The sequence below is a fragment of the Lepisma saccharinum genome, chromosome 26, assembly GCF_977018435.1.
Source record: "Lepisma saccharinum chromosome 26, izLepSacc3.1, whole genome shotgun sequence".
Classification (NCBI taxonomy): Eukaryota; Metazoa; Arthropoda; class Insecta; order Zygentoma; family Lepismatidae; genus Lepisma; species Lepisma saccharinum.
Window position 1 is genome coordinate 26,184,718 of NC_139254.1, and position 14,871 is coordinate 26,199,588.

General features: G+C 37.0%; 1 protein-coding gene across 1 annotated transcript in view; it reads right to left on the bottom strand.

Moving 5' to 3' along the window:
- The window catches only part of LOC145979600 (uncharacterized), a 279,253-nt gene that overhangs the window by 20,008 nt on the left and 244,374 nt on the right, over positions 1-14,871 (bottom strand). Inside the window, exon 22 of the mRNA XM_083112566.1 lies at positions 14,122-14,338. Within this exon, the coding sequence (XP_082968692.1) occupies positions 14,122-14,338 (217 nt within the window). The remainder of the gene's footprint in view (positions 1-14,121; positions 14,339-14,871) is intronic.

A 14,871-nucleotide genomic window follows, 5' to 3' on the forward strand; every position in this document is an offset into this window, starting at 1 on the left:
AAAACAGCACACTTGAACTGAATTTATTCTGAATTCTAATGCATACTACTGAAGTCAGATTTATCTTAATAAGAAGAACTATGTATTTCTTAAGAACCAATTCAACCTTAAAGCAGCTAGTAGTTGGAATAAATGTTCACATTAATTCTTGCTTTTTAATATGGAATTTCCATGGTTAATCATATGTGTATGCAATGCAATTGGGAAAATGAGCAATCTTTTGATCAACTAAGTCGATTTCGACAGTGTATTGTTTGTTCTTCCCCTTTTCAAGTGTTGTGTGTCAGATTCTTTGTTTAACCCAATTTTTTCTGTCTTTGCATGTATAAAGGAAGAACAACATGTCAATTTATGACTGAAGCAGCATATTTTTCGATTTTCTATAAGTGTGTTAAACATAATGAGTTAAAAATGTTCATATATTTGAAAAAGTTTTGAATGTGAAAGTTTTTTTCTAAGTTACAAATTCCACATGCTTTACCAGAGATTTATTTTACTTGTTTCATATGATTTCTCCATTGCATTTACAGTTGTATAAATAAGAATTTTTCATAAGCAATATATTGAAAACAATAAAATACTATCAGATAGAAACCAATTCATTACAATTGACCAATCGGTTCCGATAGAGTGTGTAAAAACTCATATTGGCTACTGGAACCAATTGGAAAAATTTCCAGCTAGGAATGCTTTGGACAGATCTAGAAATATTGTCCTCGGAATATCCTTGTCCTCCAAGGCTTCAGTGATACAGTTGCAGAATTCGTTGATTTATCTTTTTGAAAACCATGCTGTTATTCATTTAAAATATGAGATTTGGAGCAAAAATCATGAATTTTATTGGAGATAATTTTTTAAAGAATTTTGGAGAAGGATGAAGTAATTGATATTGGTCTGTAATTTAAGGGGTCTGTTTCAGGCCCTTTTTTTCTATATCGGTTTTATGACACTCTTTTTTTAAGATCTTTGGGAATATGCCATTTCTTAATGATGAGTTTATAGCAAATTGTAGAGGTAGGAGTAGACAGGGTGTACATTTTTTTACTAGATGGTTAGATCAACCATCAATATAACACGATTTCTTGTTATTTAGGGAATTAATAGCATTCTCAATGTCATTTATACTTATTTCTTCCACTATCATAGAGTTTTGAATGGCACTAGTGTGTCGTCCCGAATTTTCACTGTGCTTTGTTCACAATCTAGTGTTTGGGTTATCATTCACAAGAGTTATTGAATATTATTGCTATGGTTTCTGGGTTTTTTACCTCAGTTCCATTTACAACTAGTGAAATATTTTCTTTATCTTTATTATTATTTTTCCTTTTTGCTTGTTTAGTATATCCCATATGATTTTAGATTTATTGCTATTGTTGTTTTATTTTTGTGATAAATGGTGAGATTTCTCAGATTTAATTAATTTTTCGTATTCTTTTTTCTTACATGTCATTATAAATTTTCTCTTTGGTAGCTATGAATTTGTCATGAATGCTTTCTAGTTGAAATTTTTTCTGCAGAATTTTGTTTGAGACACAATCTCTGATTATTTTATTTAAATATATATATTTCTTTGTAATAGGACATGCAACATTTAGGAAATATACATTGTTATAGTAATTCCTAAGATCTTTGATGTTTTAGCCCAATATCTTTATTTTCCAATAGAGAAGATCTAAATATGGGTGAAAGTTTAAATATGGGCAAAAGTTTAAACATGGGTTTTGGAGTTATCAGTGCTCCTGGGTGCTGCAGCCTGGCAGAGGCTATGGGAACTGGTTATCTGTTAAGGACAAAGGTTGCTGCGCCAATTTGCAAGAGAAAGTGGTGGTTAGTTTCGGCCTGGATGCTGTTATAGAATTGCGACCTCCGAAAACTTATTGCAGGTATGTTTTAACTCAGCATTTTCTCAATTCTCATCTGCTTTGTATAGGTTATGATATTAGCGGTACATAAAACAAATGTGGGCTTCTAGAATGCCATGATTTGTTTGTGAAATGTATACCACAGAGAGCAAAAATAAATTGAGGAAGAAAAATAGCGTGATGAACTAAATATGGGCTATGACATGAGGTCTAATGCTGAGATCACATTTTGAACAAATATTTGGATGTTTTTCTTAATTTCGATTTTTCCCATTCCGCGTGATTTTCAAAACAACAGATTATTCATAAATATGAAGTTTATAATGTTTTAGCAATAAATTATTGTTTTTTAAAAATTTTAATTGCTTTTTGTGATATTGCCACTAGTAGCTTATATTTAGATTATAATTTTGAAATACATCATTTTACCATTTTCCAGAAATTGCTTCTTTTCTTTAAAGAAATGGAGACCTTCTATACTTTAGCATGCTATTACATTTAAGTCTATATTTCATAGATATGCATTTTAAAGGCAGGTGCTATATTAATTTCTTCTTCCGAAAATGACAAAATAAAAAGGGGGGGTCATATTTAGACCTTTCCCTCTACATTTCACCAAAAATTAAGGCTGCAAACCTCCTCAACAACTCCATTGCAAATAGTTGTTGTGCACCCAAAGCCTTGCACAGTAAATTCTAAAACACTCTATCACCAAAATGAGCAGATTTACGCTTACATCAATAGTTAAATGTGCTGCTTAAACCTTTAAATAATGTAGATGAATCAATACGAATGAAGACGAAGGCACTGTTAGCAGAAAATAATATTTATCTTGGTACACATGTAAAACGAGTATGGATAATTACCAATTACATTTTTATGAAAATAAATTATAATTGTTATAATCTCCTACAGATAAGCTACAAAACAACAATTGCTAAGTTTTGTGAGTTGCAATTCTCATCATGAAATTTGAGCATTGCCAGAGATTTATGAATGAAATATAGGGAAGCTGCTGTGAAATTACAAATAGCTATTAAAAATATATCACATATTCGATGGCTTTCATGATTAGCCAAAATGAGGATGGAGGTTAATTCTTGGGAGCAAGAAAAGGAATTTTCAATACTAAAATATAGAAAAAAGTAATTGTTTATTGGTTTGGTTTATTATACTTTGCTATTCTGCCACTTTTCGCTAATCGCGAAGATGGGGATGAGTGATGATATGATGAAAGGACATTGACAAAGAACATCCATACCCTGGCCCGGGATTCAAACCCTGGATCCCTAGCATTATGGGATGCTGTGATAACCACTCTGCCATGAAGTTTGGCGAGGAGAAAAGTAAGGAATTTCAATAATTCAAACTTGCAAAAGAATTTTTGCATTGTTCAACTTGTGAATTTTTCCTTGTTTTTGAGGGAGCCTTCATGGGTGACGGAGGTAGGGGTTGTTAAGTGAACACGATAATACGCAAGAAATTAAAATTAGCCTGTGTTTTGTAAAAGTATTTTCGCTAAGCACTCTGGTGGAGTGTCTAGCAATGCACTACAAATACAAGGTCCCAGGTTCGTATCCTTGATAAAACAGGCACTGTTATATTTGTACTTTTATGTTTCTTTTCTTCGACATTTGGCAAAGACACTCTCAGAAAAAAAAAGAGGAATCTTAGCTTCAATTCTTGGCTAAAATTTCGCCTTTTGAATCTCGATTAATCAATGTTCTCTTCTCTGCAACGATGACCAATAATTGATTTCTCTGTGTGTTTGTAGCCCCCTCGGTCTGGCAGGGGGGCGGGGGCAGGCTGTAAATTTTCTCTGATATTAAACTGCATGTGAACACCCAAGGATATACTCCATGCGACGCCACCGGTGGGAAGTATTTAGCAGGTTCTCTTCTCTAGACTCGGGAAGTTCTTTCACAGTGGAGCTTTTTATTATGTACCTTCACTTCCCATGATGCAGCTTCCCCTTGTGACAGAATTCTGTTACTTTGAGACACATCATCTGCATTTCTGCCACATCTACATTCCAAGTTTTGCGAATGAAGGGCAGTTTTATTGCTCTGGTCGGGTTTGGAATGCAATGGCTTGCCCGTGCTGCCTTGTTGTGCAGAGCATTGATAAATAGACACTGAATTAGTGATGAATATAATCATGCTTCATCCTTGGTGTGCACTGTTGTTATTCCCCAGCATCATGAATAATTTTGTAATTCATAAAAAATCATTTGAACCTGATTGTTGTCTGAATTTATAACAAACTGAAGCCTATTCTATAAATTTTCAGATAATATAAATATTATCTGTTATAAAAATAACTAAACCAAACCAAATTTCCACTGTTTATAGTAATATTATAATAGACTTAAAAGAACCAGAAACATCCTGATAAGTCATTTACACTTTGTCCTCAGAAACAAAATTCCTGAAGTCACTGCTATAAACAGATTTATACATGTTATTGTGCACCCTGAAGAACAACAACATGGATGATAACAATGGAGGTCCAAGTAGATCATTAATATATACAAACATTTTAGATAATGTTTCTGAACATGCAAGTGGCAGTTTTAACCTTAGTTTGCAAAGTTTCTTAGCATTGCATATTTTTTTTTATTTGTTGATGTGAAGTGTTAATTTAACACCAGCTATGAAACTGAACACAATAGTCTCAAATCAAATAAGGTGTTTTTAAATATGTTGGGTAAAAATAGCCAATATAATAATATCACATGAAAAATGTATATTTATGGCAAATGTTGGTCTATGTGGGCTGGAGCCAGTGATATAGCACCATAGCGGGGAAGGGGGACTTTTGATTTTGAATACTTGCATTCATGTCAACATGTAAATAACATTAGGCATCCCATTGCAATTTACATAAGAGGTTATAGAACAACATAATATAGAAAATGTGCCCCTGAAGTCCATACTTAGAGACCTCCCGAGCTGAAGCCCTTTGTTAGAGATTACCCCCCTGCAACAAACAGCTCCATAAGGCACCCATCTGATGAACAATATGATTCTTACTTCATAAGCTCACAGCTCTGGATGGTGTTAGATCTCATGAAGCATATACTGTGGATATGAATTTATTTACAGTATAATACTAAAAGGTCTATATTTGGAGCTAAAATTTTGAAATGCTGCAAGGAGATTTTTAGGAGACAAATGAGGTCACAAAAAGAGCCAGATGTGACTCCAAAAGAGCTAGGTTTGCAACAGTGCTCACAAGCCCTCCACAGAGGGTGGGTGGAGGGAAGAACCCTGTGTCTGAAGACAGAAACCCTTTCTACATGCCCTTGAACTAAAATAATTTTTCATGGTGCTGATATCCACATAAATTTGCATGGATATGTTTCAAGAATTCATTTTTATTTAATGGAAAGAATTGTTTTCAATTAATGTTAAAAGAACCTCAAGCAATATATAAATTTCATTTTCCTACATTTAAAGAAACCTTTTAATACGTGTGTTAGAAATAGTAAAGCAGTAATCTGTGTATTTGCTTGATATGAGTATTCTGTGAATGTTTTTGATGTGAATATTCTGTGTATTTTTTTTTTTTTTTTGCGGGATTCTTATTCTGTGACCAGCAAGAGAAAATGTTGTCTACTGGATGATTGTGTGTGAGATTAAATCTTAATTTACTTATATTGGTGTTTTGTTTTTTAACATTTGGCGACTGTGTGACAGGACAGGGAGACTTTGTGTAAGGCAAAGATTGAGACACCATGGAAAAGATAAGTAAATTAAGAAAAGTAACAAGATCGTTGTTTACGCACGTAGCGAATAACATTGAAGCGGCATGCTATGGTGATTGCCCAGGTAGTGGAAGTGCAGAGTAATTTCCGTTTGTTGCAAGATAAATTCGGCAAATTTCAGGATCTGGACACACAGTACAGTGATTTGTTGATGGACGATGATATCAAAGAAGAGGATTTGATCGTCGAAGCAGAAAATGCAGATAAGTATGCATGTAACTTTTATCGAATCAAGACTACGGTGGAACAGTTATTAAGTAAGCAGGTGTTGAACAATGGTAGTGACCCAGTTAGTGACACATCGGTAAACTGCAAACGAAAAATCAAATTACGGGTAGTGGAACTTAAAAAATTTGATGGTAACGTGAAGAACTGGTTACCCTTCTGGAGCCAATTCAAACGAAGGTGACAAGGACGAGGGCATTGATGATTGTGATAAATTTCAATACCTTGTACAGGCTACCATACCAGGTACAAAAGCACGTCAGTTTGTAGAAAGTTTTCCCCTCAGTGACGAAAACTATCCCAAGGTCATTGAAGGACTTAAGTCACGTTTTGGCCGTGATGATGTGTTAGTGGAAGTTAACGTTCGTGAAGTTTGTGTTACACAACTTAAATGGTGACAGTAAGTTGGAACTGGCTGTTCTTTATGACAAAATGGAATCACAGTTACGAGCATTAAGTACCTTAGGAGTAACGTCAGATAAGTGTGCTGCAATATTATACCCTCTTGTTGAGTCATGTTTACCCGAAGAATTTTTGCGAGTGTGGCAGAGAAGTGCTGCAAATTCCACAGATTATAAATTGGAGAGTCGTCTGGAAGAAATAATGTCTTTCCTGAAGAAAGAAGTGGAAAATGAAGAAAAAATAGCACTTGGTGTAGCTGGGTTTGATCTGAAGAGAAATAAGGAACGTAGTAGTCATACTGAATCTATACCCACGGCAGCTGAATTGATTAATTGCAAAGGGGATTCTTCAAAGTGTCTATTTTGTGGTGATTCACATGTTAGTGAGGAGTCTGTGAAAGCACACAGTTGGTCCTTTGCGGAAAAAGCTAAAAGGCTTGGCGAAAAAGGGTTGTGTTACAGATGTTTGAAAAAAAACTACCTTAGTCAAAACTGTAGGGTAAAATTAAAATGCAGGATTTGCAAGGGGCAGCATGTTGAAGTGATGTGCTCTAGTCAAAGGACTAAGCAGGCAACAGACTTTCCAGGGAAGCAGACTAAGTTACAGATGGTTGTTGAAAATTCCTTGACGAATAATGAACATGTTGAAACGTTTCTGCAAACATTAGTTGTAAAAATAAGAGGACAAAGTGCTGAAAAATTTGTAAGAGCAATCATTGATACTGGTTCTCAACGATCCTACATTTGTACATCTACAGCAAAGGAAATGAATTATGAGGTTGTAAAAAGGGAAAAATGTCACACATGCACTTTTTGGTGGCATTCTTTCTGCACCATATGAACATAATTGCTATCGTGTCAGACTGACTAGCATGCAATTTTGAAGCCATGGATCAGCCTAATATTTGTGACAGTGTAACATCTGTTACTGAAGGTCCTTGGTTAGCAGAGTTGAAACGGATAGGTGTAGAAATTTCTGATAGAGAAAATGGTTCAGTGGAAGTTTTAATTGGTGCTGATACAGCTGGTAAAATTTTCACTGGCAAGAAGTTTGCTCTAAAATGTGGATTGGTAGCAATGGAAACACTGCTTGGTTGGATACTAATGGGCAAAGTTACTACACATGAAAGTCATAGAGTTTCATCCATGATTGCAGCTTCAATGTTCTGTAAGGAAGGCTCGGTTGCAGACTTGTGGAAATTAGATGTTCTTGGTATTACTGATCCTGGAGAAAAGAAGTCCAAAATTGAAGCTCAAGAGGCAGTGATGGATTATTTTGAACGAACTCTAACGATTGACCAAGAAGGAAGGTATGGGGTAAAAATGCCATGGGTGGAGGGACACCCACATCTTCCTAGTAATTTAGAAATGTGTAAAAGAAGACTGGATACACTTGTTGAAAAACTGAAGAAAGATGACTGTTATGAACAATATTGTCAGGTTTTCAATGAGTGGCTAGAAGAAGGCATCGTCGAGGAGGTTTCATCTGAAGAGATAGACACCAAGGGACACTATTTACCTCATAGACATGTTGTAAAATTGAACAGTGAGACCACCAGGATACGCCCTGTGTTTGATGCTTCTGCAAGAGAAAAGGGGTATTTAGAGAAAGGCATTAAGTTGATTCAAATAATTCCTTCAATTCTGACACGTTTTCGGTTACGCAAATTGGGAGTCGTCTCAGATATAAGGAAGGCTTTTCTGCAGATAAGTTTATGTAAAAGCGACCATGATTTTTTGAGATTTCTTTGGATAGATGAGAAAGGTGACATAAAGGTTTATCGTCACAAGCGAGTGGTTTTTTTTGTAAGTTGTAGCCCATTTTTATTGTGTGCAGTAATTGAACACCATCTGAAGCAAGCTCTGAAAAAATGTAATGAAGAGAGCTGCAGCTATTCCAAGGATATCATTGCACAGCTGTTGCAGAGTTTTTACATAGATAATTGTGTTACTAGTGTGAACAATGCAGAGGAGCTCCACCAGTTTATTGAAGAAGCTAATCATTTCATGGCAGATGCTAAATTTGAACTGCGAGGGTGGGAGTATACCTCACTAGGAAACTTGTCGGAAGATAACAGAATATCTGTATTAGGCTCGGTATGGGAAACAAGAACAGATAATTTGGAATTGAGACCAGAATGTTTCCAAGGAATGAAGTTCACTTGTCTCCAAAAGAGTTATTTTGTCAACTGCCAACAGAATATTTGACCCTATTGGAATTACCTCTTCAGTGACTTTGTATCTGAAGATCCTTCTTCAAGAAAAATGGTTGTTAAAATTGAGTTGGGATGAAGAAGTGCCCGAAGAAATGGGAAGTAAATTCAGACAGTGGGTTGAAGAATTACATTATTTGAAAGGGCTTGTATTTCCTAGGTGGATTGATGAAGGCTCAGAAGATTGGAGTTTGCATGTGTTCTGTGATGCTAGTGAAAAGGCATATGCAGCTGTAGTATTCTTGAGAACCATTGCTAAGGGACAAGTCAAGGTGCAATTAGTACAAGCTAAATCAAGGGTAGCTCCGATAAAGAAGTTAACCATACCCCGCTTGGAATTGATGGCAGCTATTATTGGAGTGAGATTAGCAACTTTAGTAACAGGATCATTGGACATTGGGGATATACCAATTAATTTTTGGACAGATTCGACTACGGTTCTTGCATGGATTAGACACAATGATCTGAGGAACCCCTTTGTAGGAAATCGTGTGCGTGAAATAAGAACGATGAGTAAGAGAGAATCTTGGAATTATGTACCGGGTATTATGATCTGTGCTGGTCTTCCTTCGAGAGGGTGTTCACCCAAATGGTTAATGGAATCAAAATGGTGGGAAGGTCCATTGTGGTTAAAAGAAGCTAAGAGCAAATGGCCTGAACAAAGGTATACATGTCAAGAAGAAATTATTGCCCAAGAGAAGAAGAAGACAATTGTATCTAGTTTAGCCAATATTGAAGAAAGAGATGACTGGTACTATCACAGGTTTTCCAGATATGAACAGATTGTTTGACTGATAGGGTGGATCAGAAGATTCATTTTCAATTGCCGTCATCCAAAGAAGCATAGGACAACAGAATTGTCAATAGAGGAAGTAAATGCTGCTGAAAAGGTAGTTATTCGACTTGTACAAAGACATTCTTATGTCCATTTGGAAGACAAGAAGCTGAAATCTTTGTGCCCATTTGAAGACAAGGAACAAATCATAAGACTGAAAACTAAAATCCTAGAGCTTACAGATAAAGAAACATTTTGGTGTCCGGCTGTCTTGCCAAGCTCACATCCAATTGTGAAGAGGCTTATTTATTATAAACATATTGAAGCTTGTCATGCAGGTGTACAAGGTTTGATGAGTATTCTTAGAGAACAGTTTTGGATATTGAAAGGCAGAAAACCTATTCGTTCTGTGGTGAAAGGTTGTGTGATTTGTCCGAGACATAATGCTAAAAGACTGGAAGTGTCTTTACCTGAACATCGAGTCAGAGATGCAGCAGTATTTGAAATAACAGGAGTGGATTTAGCTGGACCTGTTATACTTCAAAGTGGAGAAAAGGCTTGGATTTGTATATTTACTTGTGCTGTTTATAGAGCTGTACATTTAGAGTTAACTTCTGGCTTATCATCTTGAGATTTTATTCAGTCATTTCGAAGATTCATTGCTCGACAAGGTAGACCACTAGTTTACAGTGACAATGGGACGAACTTTGTGGGCACTGAAAATTTGTTGAGCAAGCTAGAATGGGAAGATGTAGTTGCTTTTGTAACAATCAAGCGCATTGAGTGGAGATTCAATCCACCCACCGCTGCCTGGTGGGGTGGATGGTGGGAGCGTTTGATCAGACTCATGAAGCAACTATTGAGAAAAATTTTAGGGAAAGCTTCACTGACCTATGAGGAATTTATTACGGTGCTATGTGATTGTGAAGCTGTCATGAATGCTCGAATGCTCGACCACTAACCTACATATCAGAAGATAATTCAGACCTTGAGTCCTTGACGCCCTCCTTGTTTCTACAACAGGTCAGAGAAGTAAGCGTGCCTGACCTCGATGAGATACAGAAGGTAAATCTACATAAACGGTGGAAGTATTGTCAAAGAATTTGTGAGACACTAAGAAGTAGATTTCGCAGTGAATACTTGGGTCAGTTAGTGCAGCATTAGAATGCTAAAAGTTTTTGCAGAGAAGGGCGAAGTGGTTCTTGTTGGTAATGACAATTCTAAACGTTTGGACTGGCCTTTAGCATGCATTGTGGAGCTGATACCTGGACGTGATGGTGAAGTACGTCTCATAAGGCTGAGGACTGCAACAGGAATTATGATGAGACCATTACAGTGTGTTTTCCCCTTGGACATTCAGTCAAGTGAGTTGCCCGAAGTGCCCAAAATGAAGAACACTGAGGACACTGAGGAAAAGACAGTACCTGAAAAGGAAAGTGCTCCGAGAGTCACCACCACTCCACTGGGAAGAAGAGTGAAGCCTCCACAGAAGCTGAGTTTGTTAGTACAAGACTCATGTTATGAACACTATTGATTGGGTAGAGTCACTAATTGTCTTTGCGTGACTCTGGGTGGGAGAATGTTAGAAATAGTAAAGCAGTAATCTGTGTATTTGCTTGATATGAGTATTCTGTGAATGTTTTTGATGTGAATATTCTGTGTATTTTTTTGCGGGATTCTTATTCTGTGACCAGCAAGAGAAAATGTTGTGTACTGGATGACTGTGTATGAGATTAAACCTTAATTTACTTATATTAGTGTTTCGTTTTTTAACAACGTGCAAAGTGAAAGTAAGTACATGACAAGAGTTTGTTAAGTAAAATTTAAGCATTCCTAATTACTTGAATGACACAGACATTTGCCAGTGATCAATCAGCTTGAAGCAATACTGCACTCATAGACGTAATTTTCTTGACTGATTTTTAGCAATATCTGTATAGTTTTTATAACAATTAATTTTAAAATATATTTCTGGTCAACTTGGAAATCAATTTTCACAAAAACAATAAGAAAAAGGAAACTTGGCAAAGAAAGTCAAACAACAGAAACAGCAAAATATGCAAGATGCCACATGAACAGAAACAATGAAGAGAAACGACAAGCCATTAAATTTTTGCTCAGATATTAATGAAATTTATAATGATTAAGGCTGGGCTGATACCAGTGCCAATTAATTGCTATCGGCCGATATCAGTGGTATTGGTATCAGAAGGTAGTAGTTGGAATTTGTTTATCAATACTAGCTGATACTTTTCTGCCATCACGATCGTTTTCACTTTCACAGAATCAGATTATGCTGGAAGTTGTGTTAAATTTGCAGTTTTCGAATATATATATATATACATTTTTAATATCCTCATTTTTATTGGTATTATACATGGTTAGTCAAAAGTATCGGGACAGACCAGTAATAACGAGACCCGTGGATAGAGGAAAATCACATGTTGCAAGTGGGTATTGGTGCGGAAACTGCATTGAATGGGGGTGTGGATATCATGGCAGTCATCTTGGATTCCGCCATATTGGATATCACACAATATTTACAAATGGAAAGGGGTATGTATGACACATCAATTTAGGCTAGAATCGTCCCACAAATAACAATCCACCTATCGCCATTCCTGGAAGAGATAGGGTGTACTACGTTAGACTGCAAAAGATGAGATTTGTCTGAAAGAATTGTTTACTGTGTTCTTGTGGGTAACTGTACACTGCAAATTACAGAGAGCATGAACAAGAAAGCATGGCATTGACTTACAGAATGCCTCAAAGCAAGTGCTCACACTGCTTCCCGTCGACTGTCTGACAATACTATGTCAACCGATCGTAAAAAACTGCAAAGTGCACATTGTAGCATATCCCGAGAAATTCCTCTTGTTTCGTCCAAAATGCGATTCCGTAGATCATTCAGGGAGTGTGGTTTGGTGAGATACACTTTGTCCTTCATGTGCCCCCATTGGAAGTAATCCAGGGGTGATGGATCGGGAGATCTTGCAAGCCATTTGATCATACATCGTCTTCCAATCCATCGTTATGGACAGGTTTCATGTAAGTATTGTCAAACACCCCGTCCATAGTGTGGCGGCGCTCCGTCCTGTTGGAACTAAACATGATTAAAGTCCCGTGTCGACACTTGGATGGCAGGGACAAACTGCTCACGAAGCATTGTCAAATACTTCTCACCTGTCAGATTGCCGTCAATGAAGAAAGGGCCAAGAATGATGCCTCTTATCATTCCTACCCAAACATTCAGTTTCTGTGGATACTGGGTATGATTCAGCGCACTTAAATTCGTTGCACTAAATTCTGGGAAATGTCCAGCATGTTGGCAACGCTGGTTGTCCATGTATGCGGATTTTCCACAGAAGATTGTAACACATCCAAAGAAACTGCCTGGTCAGTACACGATTTCGGCCTTCCTGATCGCACACAGTCTTTAACGATTCCACTTGCTGCAAAACGTCGAATGTTTTTTTCGATGGTTGACTTCGAAATTGGGTTACATTCTGGGAATGTAGCATTAAATAACTGTCGCACCTAGGTATACGATCGCTTGCGATCTCCATAGCCACGCATCATTAATAACATACTACGTTCTCATTCACTGAGCTCCATTTTGACCACTGACATGGACACAAATCTCCTTCCTTTGGCACAACACTCACCAACACGAGCGACATGCAGAACAATCACAAGGACGATAACAAATGCAACTGACCTTCGAAGGAAGTTGAATACAATCTACAAGGGATGTGTACAAGTAGAGTCCATATCCAGACGAATACTGTTATTGCTGTCCGTGGAAGGGAAAGTAAAAGAAATACGTACCTGATGCCCTTAATTCGTCAAATAGGATTGTTAGCTACAAAAGAGTATGTTTCTCTGTTGTAAGGAAGGATTGTTTAGACTGGCATTCTTTAATTCGGTAATTTGCAATATTATGTTGTTTTCAACAAACTATCAAAGCAACCAGGGGAAAGGACCAGAGGCAGGAAAGGAAGAAACGAAGATAAGTAGAAGTCACAGCCTCGAAGTAAGGTACCAGCCCGGCATTCGCCTGGGGGAACTGAGGAAAACTGATCTCCCGATCTATCACCCCTGGATTACTTTATGGGGGAACATAAAGGACAAAGTGTATTGCACCAAACCACACTCCCTGAATGATCTACGGAATCGAATTGTGGATGAAACAAGAGGACTTTCTCGGAGTATGCTACAACGTGCACCTTGCAGTTTTTATGATCGGTTGACATAGTATTGTCAGACAGTCGACGGGAAGCAGTGTGAGCACTTGATTTGAGGCATTTTGTAAGTAAATGTCATGTTTTCCTGTTCATGCTCTCTGTTTACTTGCAGTGTACAGTTACCCACAAGAATACAGTAAACAATTCTTTCAGACAAATCTCATTTTTTGCAGTCTAACGTAGTACACCCTATCTCTTCCACGAATGGCGATAGGTCCAAAATAAGTTCGGATTGTCATTTGTGGGACGATTCTAGCCTAAATTGATGGATCATACATACCCCTTTCCATTTGAAAATATTGTGTGATATCCAATATGGCGGAATCCAAGATGACTGCCATGATGGCCACACCCCCGTTCAATGCAGTTTCCGCACCAATACCCACTTACAACTTGTGATTTTCCTCTGTACACGGGTCTCATTATTAGTGGCCTGTCCCGATACTTTTGACTAACCCTGTATATATTTTTTTACATTAATGGCATTAAGTGGTATCATACACTTCTTGTCATCTTACGCGATTGAAAATATTTTGACATAAGAAATGACAATAATGAAAAATACTAATTACAATATACTGCTCTGGAAAGGTTAATTGTTAAATTACAGCACATATTAGATCAAAAGTTATTACCTCCGGGTCCTGTTGTCATTGTGAATGTGTCTGACAAATTACTGTCCCCTGTATTTGTCACTGCTTTCACTCTAACCTGATATTTTGCATTGGGGATTTTGTTTGTAAAAGTGGCCACTGTTGATTGTTGTTTTGCATGCAAACTCCATTTCCAATCTTCCTTGATGTAAACCTCATAGTGGCGGAGTGGACACATTTTAGTGCTGACATTAAGAGGCTGTAGAGAATCAAAATATAAGATTCAGAGTGTAGACTACTCAAATAAGATATGAGCAAAGCAAAATTACAAAATTTAACCTTTCACTAAATATATATCTACAAAAATTGTTAAGAAGAAAACAAGTAATCAAATAGAACTTGAAGAGTTTTAACTTTGTAGTATTTTCACTATGCAACCTTGTAATGTGAATCATACAACTGACACCATTTATTTGGCAATTTATATGTAAATAATTGGTAATCTACATATAAACTCTGTTAATTACATTATATAATATAAAGAATGTATGAATACTGTTATTAGGAGGTGTACCCAGAAAGTAAAGGTATGTCACATGTTGGCAGAAGGGAGACTTTGTAATTACATGGCTACATTGGTTTTGATTTTTGCCTTATGATTTCTCCTCATGTTCGTTCAGTAGTGCCGGTGCTCATGGCAGCTCATCGTGCTATGATGCCAGGGGTCCCAGGTTCAAATCCCAGCCTGGGCATGTATGTTTATGAGTGTCCATTCATCAATTTCATCACGTC